At 44.9% G+C, this 14,271-nt stretch overlaps 1 protein-coding gene across 2 annotated transcripts in view; it reads left to right on the top strand.

Moving 5' to 3' along the window:
* Positions 1–14,271, top strand: part of Zfhx3 (zinc finger homeobox 3) — a 253,338-nt gene that overhangs the window by 148,643 nt on the left and 90,424 nt on the right. For both annotated transcript variants that reach the window (XM_045144053.1, XM_045144105.1), the window contains exon 4: positions 5,374–5,605. In XM_045144053.1, coding sequence (XP_044999988.1) covers positions 5,374–5,605 — 232 coding nt within the window. The remainder of the gene's footprint in view (positions 1–5,373; positions 5,606–14,271) is intronic.

Below are 14,271 nucleotides of genomic sequence, written 5' to 3'. Positions count from 1 at the left end.
TTCTGCTTTAAAGGGGGTAGCAGTGACCAAACCTGATCAATATCTTGCATTCCATGTATGGAGAACCAGATGCTAGAAGTTTCCTATAGCCAGGGAGGAGGCAGCTGGGGGAGGGGGCTCCAGATTTATAGAAATCAATGCACTATGACAGAAGTTGGTTAGTTTTCCTGGGAAACAAATAACAGGAACACATTTTTTTTCTCCATGATGAATTATTTTCTAACAAGGCTCTCTTTGGCTTTCCATATTTGGCCAGGCTGAACTCACACAACACATTAATAGGGTAGAATCCCACAGAGCAGTGCAGTCTGGCCTCTAGTCCCTCCTCTCTTTTCTTAATTATTAATTTGTATTGTACACTAGTGTTACATGCCAGGCTCTTGTAGAAGACTGTGAGAAAGGTTTTCCCTTCTGGCTTCTTCTCCCTGCCCCAGGTCAGGAAAGGAAGTCATGGAGATGGTTTGGGACAATCAGGAATTTCCATGTGAGGAACATGGGAGTGCCAGCTTCCAGATAGCTGAGACGATGAGCATTATAGAACACACATTGTAGATAAAATTAGACAGAGGCTTAAGAAAAGCACTGGGTACCAGCTGCTTAGCCTACATCTCATTCCTTGTTCTTTTCCCCCATTTGACTTCTCTAAGTGATCATTTGCTGCACAATAATCATTGGGAGAAGTCAGATTGTTGGACTTTTTGTACTTCCATGTAAAAGTCAAACTTTGCACTTCCTGCATTTCTGTAGTCACTCCTTTGAGTACAGAAGTTTCTTTCAGCAAACAGTATACATTTGCAATACATTTAAACTAGTCTTTTGCAGGTGTATTTTATCATTCCTCCATCCTCCATTCATTTCTAATGCTAGAAATGGAACCTTGCATTATGCTGGGCAAGCACTCTACTGCTGAGCTACATCCCAAACCCCTGAAGACACTTCCGAAAGCAAACAGTGAGACTTGGGGGACCATCAAGGGAAATAATCCTTGTATTCAGTGTTGCAGAGCAAGTCTGGCTGAGCCCAACAAGTTTGGATGGACCTTGGTTATACCCTCTACTGTTTAACTGGATAATTTTCTTTTCTTGGTCTTCCTAGTTGGCTACCCTTCCTTGTGGTGGATAGTGTTTTTCTGGAGTGACCTAGGAGGCCTCTAGATTTGAGGACCCACATGATGTAGACTTACAGTGACATTCAAACTGGTGGGATGTCCCCAGCCACATAGTCTGCACCACTGCCGTTCTTGCCTGAATCTCCTGCAGGTTAAGGCCCTGGGGCTGAGCGTGCGTGCACGCGTAGTCTTGTGTGTGGTAGACACTTAGAATTGAGCCCAAACAAATCTCCCAGCAAATGGGCTCTACAGCCAGCTTTTCTGTAGGTCCTGGGGAATCATTTGTACCATACACTAACCACACTGAAACTGTCATTTTGTTTTATTTTGTTGTTTTGTTTTGTTTCAACCATATTTTTAACCTGACAAGGAGAGTAGGGGGAATCATGATCACAGGGTAAGGAAAAGAGAAAGAATACAAAACCTGGGTCCCCCCTCCTCCCCAATGGGAGAGCCCTGTGATAGAGCCAGAACACTGGGGAATTCAGGATTTGCGGGGGAGAAATTTCCTGCCTGGTGATGAGAGCAGGGACTCTAAAAGGAGGCAGCTCTGTTATTGAGTGCACCACTGGGATTTGTGCCTTGGTGGATTCTTCATATATTACAGTGAATTTAATTAAATACATTGTGATCCCAATTGAGGGTATTCTAATTAGCTGGGTCAGGAACAAATTATTCTCCCTCCTTCTCCAAATGAAAACATCTCCACTCTTCTGTGGGGAAGGCATGTCCTTGGCTGCCTGACTTACTCCACTGAACCCTCTTCTTCTTCATGCCTCACCCCCTCCTGGTGCTATGCATTGTAAAGATTCCCAGGGTAGGACTCTGGGGACAGGCAGTGTCCCTTGAGAGGGAAACAGGGTCTGGACAGCAGGGTCAAGGTTTGACTCACTTGTGGGTGAGAAATTACAGGACGGTTTAGAGACGGATCTGAGTCTCTATTCACCTCAGGTTGGATAAGTGGAGAAGGAATAGGGGTAGGGTTTGTCACATGCAGGTAAACATCAGTAGCCCCAACTTGTAAGCAGAAGTATGGGGTACAGTATACACTTTACAAACAGGCATTTTCTAGTATCTTGGATTTAGTTTATCCTGTCCCTGTGTCTTTATAGACTGGGGTGTAAACAAGCTTGAAGCTCTAGTATCTTGGATTTAGTTTATCCTGTCCCTGTGTCTTTATAGACTGGGGTGTAAACAAGCTTGAAGCTGGAATTCAGCTTTCTAAGAGAGGTGAATTAAATCAGTGAAAGAACCTAAATCTCCCTTGCTAATATCAGTGAGGAGACTGTGGCTCTGGCTTCCTTTCATTCTTTCCTGCATGGTTTGTGGTGGGTGGCCATCTGGCTCTCCAGTGGTATGCACAAGAATCTGTGGCAGTTCTAAAAATTGCCATTGACCAGCATGAGCTCTTAGTTAGAATGGTTTTGGAATATCTTCTCATCAATATTTTTAAGGTTGTAGTTCCCCACCAGCATGAAGCTTACTTCCATTCAGTATTTGTGCAGCCTTATCACCCAAGAGCCCCTAAGTGATAAAAGAGACAAAACCCATTTGACATCTCAATTCTTGGCCAATTCTTTTTTTTTCCCCTCCCTTGTGCTGTGTGTGTGTGGTGGCAGGGATGGGGGGGGGGAGAGGCTAAGTTATCTGTCTTTTGACTCATACTTGAAACCTCTGCCATTTGGGGTAGAACCATCACATATTAAACATATTAAAATGTTATGTTGGAAATCCAAAGCTTTATTGCAAGGAGGTCCTGTTTGCTGGGGAGATCATGGCAGTTTGCAAGTTAAGACTTTAATGAGTGTTGATTTCACAGTTTATGACAACACCAAAATGCCTGGACCAAAATGCCTGGACGAGACAAATTGCTCTAGCTCTGGGTTATTTCCCCATTAGCTTTCAGTCATTCTGTTTTAATTGATGCTTTAATCAATGCAGTTCCTTAGGTCTCTGTGACCCAAGACAGCAGTTGCTAGCTTTTGTGCTCCCAGTCCTAGGTCAGATCCTTGCACCTGGAAAGAGCCTCCTCAAGATGTTTAGCTCTTGGGAGAGCCTAGGGAAGGTGTGGGGAGAATGGTTATGGACGGGCTTGTTCTTTTCTTTCACATTTATCCACCCAGGTCCCCGCCTCCTCTTCCTCAGCATGTACCCCCGGAAAACATTGCCTTGACATGCCCACCTTCCCAAAGTCCTCTGCAAGGGCTTTTGTCTCAGAAGAGAGATACTGTAGATAAACCATTAAAAAAAAAAAAGCAATGTATTTCAACAGCAGTTTATTGTGAATAATCATATTTTAAGCATTTCACATGGCACTCTTGCAGGTTCTTCCAACTCTTGGTTGTGAAATTGTTCCAGAGCAGCAGAGGTTTCATTTTGTTCTGAAGGTTGCATTTGACTGTGTTGAATTGCCCATTGTGGAAGTCTGGGAATTGTTCTTGCTCGGTGCCTGTGGAGCCCTTTGCATCTGTACCTACAGGTTCTCCCACCTTCCTGTGGAATGCTTTAGCTAGTTCTCACCACAGAGGGCCTCCAGACTCTGGAGACTTTGCTATGTCACTTCATTGGTGTATCCATATTGCATCTTCCAACTAGATGGCAACATAATTCTGGATGTTTCTTGCTTTCTCTTTCTTGGTGGACATAGGATGCAGACAGGTGAGCGTGTGACCCTCAGGACATTGTCAGCAGGGATGATGCTCTTGTAGGACCACTTGGGTATTTTTAGCCACCTCTGAGTGCTCTGGCTTCACAGTAGCTTGCATTACAAGTTATACAAGGAAGATAACCCAATAGGGTCAGAGACTGTGGTCAAGGCATGGACATTGCACATTCTCATTGGGATCAGACAAGACATCATGGACACAAAGCACTCCCAGGGCATTTGCTATGTATTTGGTTAAGTTCCACTGGCCAGGTTCTGATGACTGGGGTAGAACTAGGAAGGGGAGGAGCAAGAGTGGAGGACATGTGTATATAAGACCACTATACTATCTGAATTTCCTCCTGAAGGGTGCTGCATACATGATCTGGGAGATTCCAGCCTGGTTTTGTTGGTTTTTCTACCCACTAGCTGAGTTACCTTAGCCCAGTCACTTAAGCTTTTTGGGATTGTTCCCCTTCCCTCACATGCGTCCAATAAGAAAATTTCCTCTTCCCCTGAAACAAGTTCTTTGGGCTGTAAGAGCTGGCAGGAGTGAGTCAATTCCCTCTTATAAGGTTTCCTGGCTTTCTGCACATTCTTAAGGCCCAGAACATTGTGAAATTTGTTCTGGGACAATCTTTAACTCTTCTCCTAGGCACTAATGTGTGGGGTCTGTTATTTGCCTGGTGACTGCTGCTCTCATGCTTCATGTTTTAAGATTACATGGGCCTGCTTCCTGCTGGCTCATGGGCTTCCACACTCTGGACTCAGTACTGTCTGCTGAACAAAGCAGTGTATGTGATTGTAACCAATGATACTGACCTGTGACTAACCAGACGACCTGAAGAGACTGACGAAGAACTGAACTGGAAAATTTAGTTTTCTGTTCTTATTAATCCAGAGAAAAACTTATTGTTAGATTCTCTGTAATTTTCTTTTGCTTTGTTTTGAGACAGGGTCTCACTGTTTAGCCCAGGCTGGCCTTAAGTGTCTGAGTGGGATTATAGGCATTGTACCACCACACCCAGCTAAAATGTAGTTTTAAATACAAAAACTTGAGCTGTCTTTCTTACGGAAAAGCCAGAGTTGGCATTTTTCATTCCATGTTAATGACCTAGGGTACTGTACAGGTGGAGTGACCACAAGCCATAACCACAGCAGAGAGTATCTGGATTTGTCTGCCAAGTGCCAGATAATAATATTTTAGTTTCTGAAGGCCATATCATCTCTGTCAAAACTGTTCACCTCTGATTCAAAAGCAGCCACAGATTGCGTATATCAGTGAGCCTGCCTGTGCTCCAGTACAACTTTATTTATAAAAATAAGCCCTCCAATGTGCAGTGTTAGGGGTTCTCTGGAAAGCCACTTGGGTGCCCGTTTGGAGGAGACCGGCATGTGTTAGCATGTTGCTTTCTCTTCAAAGAGCTATCAAAGAAGATGGTCTCTGGGGAAACCATATACCTCAATCTAAAGATAAAGAGCCTTATCTTCAGCAACCATCCTGCCCCAGCATATCCCCCAGTTGACAGGCCCCTGGCTGCCATGAGGCCTGGCATGGGCACATGCCACAATAGAATTTGAGTGGCTAACCCAGGGCACGTCCCTCTTCTTTGCCCCACAGCACCTGCAGCAGCACGAGAGCGGCATGGAGGGCGAGAGCTGCTACTACCACTGCATCCTGTGCAACTATTCCACCAAGGCCAAGCTCAACCTCATCCAGCACGTGCGCTCCATGAAGCACCAGCGCAGTGAGAGCCTGCGCAAGCTGCAGCGGCTCCAGAAGGGCCTTCCTGAGGACGACGAGGACCTGGGCCAGATCTTCACCATCCGCAGGTGCCCCTCCACTGAGCCGGGTAAGGTGTCTTGCCGGCTGCCGAGGCCATGGTAGGCTTGGAGGCGGCCTTCTGAGGGCTTATGTTGGGGGCCGACTTCGATCTGCAGCTGCTCCTCATGTCTGTGTCTGGCCCCTCTGCGAACCGCTGTGTTCAGGGTGGAAGGGGCGTGGACCGGTGCCTTTCTCTGCAAGCCTTAGCATAGGCTTAGCCATAGGACATCCCAAGCTCCTCACGCAGTGCAGACCCATAGCCGATCTTCTGGCATGTGCCCTCGGGTTCCTCCACTGTGTATTTGAGATTCCATTATTGCGTCATGGCCCTAGCAAATGCCACCTTGTGTGCCACACTCAGTATTAAGACTACACAGTTACTGGCCTCCAAGCTTGGTTTGCAGAATTGAACTTCAAAGAGAATCGAAATCAGCACTTGTTATAAAAATATTAATTGTATTAAAAGTGGTTCTTATTGTCCTCTGGGCCCCGGCATCTGGGCATCCAGCCACTTCATGTCTTATGATCTTGCCCTCTGGCCACTTGATCTATAGAGACCTTTTCACTCTTCCTCCTTTTTGTTGCCCTCGTTTCTGTTGAGACCTCAATTGTAGAATCTCTTCCTCTTTTCATTTTTAACCTTTCAGTCCTGTCTCAGGTTGGCCGTACAAGAGTCACTTGTTTCTTGAAAAACAATAAAGCAAGCCAGGCCTGGTGGTTGCAGACCTATACTCCTAACACCTGAGAGGCTGAGATGGAAATATGACAAGTTACCATCTGACTTAACTAATGAAACTCTGTCTCAGAAAAAAGATAAAACCAATAAAGCAAAGCTTTCCCCTCCATCATAGGTCCCAGTTCTTGCTCTACAATGAAAGGGTTACGATTTATTGTTAAATTTAGTTTTTAGAGGAGTGGGGCAGATAGAGAATTGGTGCACCAGGATCTCTAGCCACTGCAAACGAACTCCAGACACACCCACCACTTTGGGCATCTGGCTTACATGGGTCCTAGGGAATTGAACCTGTGTCCTTAGGTTTTACAGGAGAACGCCTTAACTGCTAAGCCATCTCTCTAGCCTCTGAATAGGGTTTTTGAAAGTACAGTCTTTATTCCTCATCTCAGCCTCTCATAACCTATTTCCTTCTGTCTCCAAACCACATGTAAGAGGGACCACTGGTCTCCAATTTGTCCAGCCCCAGAATCAGCCTGTTTATTCTTTCTTTCTGTGAAGTTTGAAAGAGTGGCCTAATCCCTTCTAGAAGCTCTCTGTAATAGACAGCCTCAGTCATTGGGATGAACTTCCAAACCAGGAACAGTTATGGAAGAAGGGATTTGTTGAAGCTTACAGAACAAGGGGAGGTTCTGTAATGGCAGAAGAAGCTGGCCCACTTTCACAGGTCCATACAGAGAGAAAAACAACCACCACCACCACCACCAAAAGCAAGCACACTCCATGAGCCCCTAATGGCAGAACTTTGCATTTCTTCAGCTGGAAATTCCAGATCAGGCCCTGCAAAACACCTTAGGGCTGGATGTAAGAGCCACCCACAGTGACACCTCCTCTGGCCAAGCAGCTGTAGATCTAAATTATAAGCTTGAATAAAACTCCTGTATCCATTAGGGACACCCATTCAAACCACCACACTACCTTCCCTTGGCTTCTACAGCATTTCTCTCTAGGAGCGAAAAGGAGGCTGCTTCTCTTGACAGTTGTCCACACATGCTCACATTTTGAGGTCTACCTCAGTTTACCAGTGGACACTAGGATTTGGTCTTTAGCTGCTGGCCTTGTGAAGCCTTGATCTGCTGGGGTGACCAAAAGTGTTCCAGCAACTTCCTGTATGCCTCACCGATCCCACCTCTTTCTTCTCAGATGTCTCATGAGGACAAGCCGAGACATGTGACTGACTTCCCTTTCTTTCTCACTGTGTCCTGTCTAATGAAGTGGCCATGCCGAGCCTTGAAGCCTGTCTCCATCCCTGCCCCCCTCCTGGAGCCACTTCTCAGTCACTCAGCTTTGTGGGGTTTTAATGTAAACACAGCCAGATTATGCATCTGAGTCGTTTTAGAGGTGAAAATGGTGCAACCACCTGCATCCCATTTCCCAGATATTTCCTTTGTGACTTACCTCTTTTTTTTTTTTTCCTTTTCTCAGCAAGTTTCTATAACTGTTTCTTAATGATTTTTAAATTCTGGACGCTGCTTCTGGTTTTCTGCCCAGAAAGATCTAAAGATTTCAATAGTGTGTGCTAATCTGTAAACTCTCCCAGTCCTCCCTGCTCACACTTAATACCCATTCAGAAGCTCACCCAGACCTCACACTCACCAGCACTCTTCAGTTCTCAACTACCCCCTCTGTCCCATACCCATGCCCATACCCATACCCATCTGACCAATACACCATGCACACAAACCACAAATAATGCATAGACACATACCCCATATACCTGTCCCATAGGCTGTCAGTAAATCCTGCCCATACATACTGTATATACCACCCGCACTGGTACATATACAGGGCACTCCCCCCCCGCCCCCCACACACACACACTTGCACTGTCCTCAGGCATAAAGACACATACCAACAGATACCTCAACCCCCACTCCTCTAATCCCCCCCCATGCTTCCCATTCCCCTTCACACCCTCTCATCTCCCCCTTTCCATCTTCCATTAGAATGAAATAATAATTGGGGGTTATATTAATATTCAGTGTTTTCATTATTATAACTCTATAAATATTAATCACAGCTGAGCCATGTAGAGCTTTATAATTTCATTTACCTTCTTGTACAACTTTTTGTTTTCCCTGCTTTTCTAGGTACTCATGATTAATTCATGGCCCACCTTATCCTGCCAGAGTAGACAGTTCCTAATCTCCAAGTGCTCTGTGCTCTCAGTTTTTCCATCCCTTTCATTTCCTCCTGGAGATGGCCCACTAAACCCCACCAAAGCCCCATGCCCGCCGGCTCCTGTCGGAATCCTCTCAGGGCTCCTTGGCCACCTTCTCAGCAGAAATGAAACTGCAATTCCCTCATGACAGGACAGAGTGCAGTTCTGGGATTTTTCGCCTGCTGGGGTAGTTGAGGCTCCATATCTCTGTGAAAGGCAAGTTGTCCCATGGTTGGGCAATTCAGGAAGGTGCTGTAGGGAGGGACCAAGATGATGTTTGCCATTCCTAGGCCTCTGTAAAACTATCCCTCCCCCTGTACTTCCAGGACTTTTCTGATGAAAGTTTAACTGCCTCATCTGCAGGGCTCCTGCTTCCTCTATGATCCCATCCCATTTCGGGTACGTGCCCTTCAGAGCATGGAGGAGGACCAGCACCTATGTACACTTTGAGGTCCCTGAACCCACCCCGATGTTTTAGTCTTTCCTTAGTTCTGTTTCTTCTTCATCCTCATGATTGTGCTGTGGAGTCCTGTCACAGAATATTTACTCTTAGCATTTGTGGTATTGGGTTTGTTGTTAGTTTTTTTGCCTGTTCCACATGGGTCATTGTTTGACTCTTCCTTTTAAAGCAGGTCCTTTTCAGTCCTCAGTTTGTTTTCTCTCTACTTGGAATTCCCTTTTTATTAACAAGGTGCCCCGAACTAAATGTGTACAGCTGCCATCTCAGCCAGGTCTGTGGCCAGGAACAAACAGTCCCCCGTTTTATAATGGAACATTTCTACTTATGTAGTCTGCTCTGGAGTTGCTTCTCCGCTTGCTGGCTGCCTTCTGGGTTCCTTTCATTTAATGTACATTAGGGGTGTTCTCTCCTCAAGTGTTCCAGCAACTTTAGTCTAGATGATAGACTTCCTTTCTGCATTTCAAAATCCCTTTCTATTGTCTTTGGCCCCTGGGCATGTTGTTGCTCTGCTGGTTCCTTCCCGAGCCTGCACCCTCCCACACACATGCTCCAGTGAAGTCTGCACTCCAGTCAACAAAGGGACAAATGATGAGGTAATACTCTCACACTGACATGAACAGGAACTTGATTCTGTTTTAGAAATCCATGTAAGAAAACACATCTCAAACATATCCTCCTTGTCCCCAGGGTATAGATCTTAAAAACTTGAAAGAATGTCTCCAAGAAGAGGGACATTTGGAACCTGATAGACTTGAGATATACTTAAGATCAGTTTCAAATTTGTAAACATGGACTTTGTAAGTACTCCCAGTTCTCTCATTAATGGAAGGATCGGGACATGATCCTCCAGTTAGAATGTCACTCACATGGCATGTGAAGCATTCGGAAGCCTATGAAGCCCCCCTCTGGTCCCTGCCTATTCTGACCCCAGGCTAGATACTCACCTGTGGTGCAGCTGTCTAGAGTTTGCAGAGCTGGCATCCTTCATCTAGTAACAACCCTGGTGTTCTTCTTTGCCTTTTCTCTCCTGTGGTCCATGTCCCACAGAGTTTGATGGAGAAGCCACCAGCAGTCACTTCATTTCCTTTCTGAGAATATCATACCTTAATCTCAGGCACCTTTTACATGGTCAGCAATCTCCCATGCTGGGTCTGGTGGATTTTCCCCTGGGCATGATGAGGACATCTCTTCCAAGCCTACTTGTTGCTTAGCTCACCTGTCTGCTGGTCAACCAAGCTTGCCAGGTATCCTTCTAACCCACATAACCCTGTTGGTCTGAGAAAGGAGTTAAAGTCCAGGGACGCTTGACAGTTTCCTTTATTTTTTAGAACTCTCTGGTAATAGCCAGGATTGGTGTCTGCTGTGATGATTCTATAACCCCTTGAGGGGTCTCAGGGATCAACATATAGCATGGAGATTCTTCCCTGTAAACTCTAGCAGCTATCAGCGAATGGGTAGTTGAACCAATGCCTCCCAGGTGGTCCTGATTGTCTTTGGAACTTCATCCTTAGGTCAACTGGTAGGTATTTTTAATTTAAAGTTTGTTTGTTCATTTTGTTTTCTGAGGCAGAGTTTCTCTCTCTAACTCTGGCTGGCTTAGAACTCATTATATAGACCAGGCTGGCCCCACATTTGTAGCCATCCTGCAGCCCCTGCCAGCTGAGTACTGGGGTTACAGATGTGCACCAGCATGCCTGGCTATCTTCTCCCCACCCCGCCCCGCACCCCCCTTGATGGGATCTCTTACAGCTTAGGGTGTTTCCAACCTTGCTTTGTAGTCAAGGTAGAGCTTGAGCTCTCGATTCTCCTGCCTCTGAGTGCGGGATTCTGGATGTGTATATCATGCCTGGCTCCAAGTCCTGACTGTGTTTTGTTTTCCCCACCCTGAATTTCACAGTAAACATGTGCACATGCGTGCATACACACACACACACTTTCTGTTTAAAAAAATTACTTGGAGGGCTGGAGATACAGCTCTGTGGTAGAGCATATATCTAGCATACACAAGGGTCTGGGTTTGATCTATAGCAGTACAAAATAACTAGGTGAGACTCTTTCTCCTACGCCTCTAGAATTTTTAAGACTTATTTCTACCCAGTCTTTTAGTTATTATTTTATTGTTTTCTGTGAGACCAAGTGCTGTCTTGACCTCACTGGGATTTGATCCTTTCATTTCATCTCCCCTCATAGACTGATACAGGTAAGCACATTATCGTGAGTTTTGTCTGTCAGTTACTGGCATTGGCTGTCTGTTTCACCTTATTTGACCAAAAGCTCTAGAAAGATGGGAAAGCTCTCATAGGTAGGTAGGATTCATTTCTCTGTTTTCTTATTTAAAAAGCATTTCTGGCTCCTTATTGCAACTGTAATTTCACTTATCACTGTCTAAAGCATCCAGAATACAAGAGAGCCTTTGTGTTTCTGCTGTTGGCTTTCTTTCTCCTCTTCTTCCCCCTTCCTCTCTGCTCCTGTTTTCTCTCTTAACTCCCTTTGCCTTAGATACTTTTTGTTTCATATAGACATAGATCTCTAGGCTTTGTACAAAAATTTTTAATTGAATTGTTCTTTATTGGGGGTATCATTATGTACAACATGTTTTGATTTGGGGGATGCAGCTGATAACTTTCTCTGGACTCCTGGCATGGGTTCATGTTTCTGGCTTAGTATACCAGCTCAGGCACTTGAGGTAATCAGTCATTTAAACAGCAGACCCAGTTTACAGAGGAAAATAACTCCATTTACAGAGGTCATGAGCATTCAAAGCCTCAGAAATATTTTGCTTGGGGCAGAAGATGGCATCCCTTTTGACTGACAACATCTTTGGCTTTTTTTTTAAAAAAAGTTTTATTTGTTTATTTGAGAGCAACAGAGAGAGAATGGGCGCACCAGGGCTTCCAGCCCCTATAAACAAACTCCAGACACATGTGCCCCCTTGTGCATCTGGCTAACGTGGGTCCGGGGGAATCAAGCCTCGAACCAGGGTCCTTAGGCTTCACAGCAAGTGTTTAACCAGTAAGCCATCTCTCCAGCCCAATCTTTGGCTTTTAAGGTGGTAACTTTCTAGGGTCAGAGAGGTGTATGCAGCTTTCCAAGAGATGATGTGGCTTTAGGACAGCTTCCACTAACATGTTCACTAGGTTTGCACCTTTTGTTTTAAACCAAATCTCAGTGAGCACTTTTGAACTCACAGGCCGAGACGCGATAGTACTACTCGGCTCTCTCACTTGGCTTTGCTTGAATATTTTCGAATTGGCAGGAGACTGTCCTCTAAACATGAAACACATCTCTTTTTTCTTCTAAAAATAGCAAAATTATATGCAATTTCACTATATTTTTTCAGAACTCTGAAATATGTTGTGATCAGGTCTTTAGTTCTGAAGTTCTGTTTTGGTAAAACCAGGCCACGTTGTGCTTTCCCTCCTGGTACTGTCTTGTTGACAGGATTTAGGAACATGTAGGGCTGACAAGGGTCTAACTCAACAAGTTTACTATAAATATTTTTTTATTCTATTTTATTTTGTTTTGTCTTGTTGTTTAAGAGAGAGAAAATGGGCACACCAAGGACTGCAGCCACTGCAAATGAACTCAAGACACATGCACCACCTTGTGCATCTGGTTTACGTGGGTCCTGGGGAATCGAACCTGGGTCCTTTGGCTTTTCAGGCAAGTGCCTTAACTGCTAAGCCATCTCTTCAGCCTCAACAAGTTCACTGTAAGAGTATCACAATACACTGGAGTGCCTAAGAGTGGGAAGTGTTTATGGGGGAATATAGCTAATGAGATTTTATCTGTTTGAAGTGTATTGTATTGGACAAAGATTGTAAATTTAGGGGTGCTTTTTACAAAGCTATTTTGGCATGCAAATATACAAAGAGCATTGTATGTTGACAGAAAATAGAGCATTAATGTTGCATTTAATTTTGCTTAGTGAAAAATACCATTTATAGAATAAGATACAATTTGAACGACAAGAAAGTGTTTTTTTTCTCCCTTACATCTTCCAAAATAGTCCTGTTTAAGCAAAGAAGTAGCTGGTGTATCTGGTTGTTTCCAGATCTATTTATATAGAATCAAATAGTACCAGGCCCATGGCAGGAGGTCAAACTGGTAATATTTTAGTTAATAAAGATTTTTAGTGCTCTCTTTTAACCATATGACAAGGAGTAAATCTTGACTGTCTTTTGATCATAGAGACCATTTTCCTTTTGTCAGTGTGGAGCATGCATGATTTGGTCTCCGTCTGGTTTTGGTGCATCCTGCGTGCACCTACAGAGGCCAGGAGTAGTTCTCAGGGTGCACACTGTCTTGTTTTTCTATTGGAACAGAGTTCTTGATTTGCCTTAATTAGTCCTCTAACAATCTACAAAGGTCAGTGCCAATTGCCTGTTCATTTACATTTGTAATTGTGATGGCTTCTGATTACATATTCCTTGTCTCAATCCTCCTTCTAGAACATGTTGGAGTAGCCTCCCCTTCCCCTCCACACCCATGCATACACACACACACACACACACACACACACACACACACACACACACAAACACTTGTGTACACACAACTACACACACCCAGGTTCTGTGTGAAAGCTGAAAATCTGACTCCCATACAAGAGCCTTGTGTAGTGGTGGCCCTGGATGTCAGTGTTGGTGGAAAGGCACCTTGGAAAGACTCTTGCCTCTAAGATGGGGACATAATAAAGCTGGAGTCAGGGAAATTATGTCGATACCAGGCCAGAACTCTGAGAGCCATTATCCAGGAACCTTCTTGAACTGGGTAATTAGGGGCAATTAAACTTTTCTGCTGGCTCTCTGCAAAATATACTAATGTCTGCTCTGTTGGAGGGTGGACATGTGTAGAGTGCTGCTCCAATGCTGTCACACGCTGTTGACCTGGAAGGGTCGCTCCGGAGAACATGTGTCAACACCAGGAGGGCTGCCTGGGCAGTGGGCTTAGGGTCTGCAGCCTGTCACTAAATGGCACTCCTTCCCTGCGCTGTGGACAGATAAGCGCCTGCGTGGGACCCAGCCTGCTGTAGAAGCTGTCTTGACCACACTAGCCCAAGCATGTGTTTTGCCCATTCATTCATTCTTGTATAACATCATCATTCACTAGTTGCCTATTTTTATGAGACATAATCAAAACTACCAGGGGGCATTTTGTGTTATTTCAGAATTTCACATTCTTTTCCCCACAGAGTGTTGAGCTTGACTGGTACTATAGCTAGTCTTCCAGGCCTCCACCTTGGATAGACACTACCCATGGGCCACCTCAGCCTGCTCTGAGAGCCACAGCACCATGGCTTCTCTTGCCTGGAAAGATGATACCAAGTGGCACAGCAAG

This window comes from Jaculus jaculus, chromosome 1, assembly GCF_020740685.1.
Source record: "Jaculus jaculus isolate mJacJac1 chromosome 1, mJacJac1.mat.Y.cur, whole genome shotgun sequence".
Lineage (NCBI taxonomy): Eukaryota > Metazoa > Chordata > Mammalia > Rodentia > Dipodidae > Jaculus > Jaculus jaculus.
The sequence above is the reverse complement of the archived record's forward strand: the minus strand, read 5'-3'. Positions and strand labels throughout refer to the sequence as shown.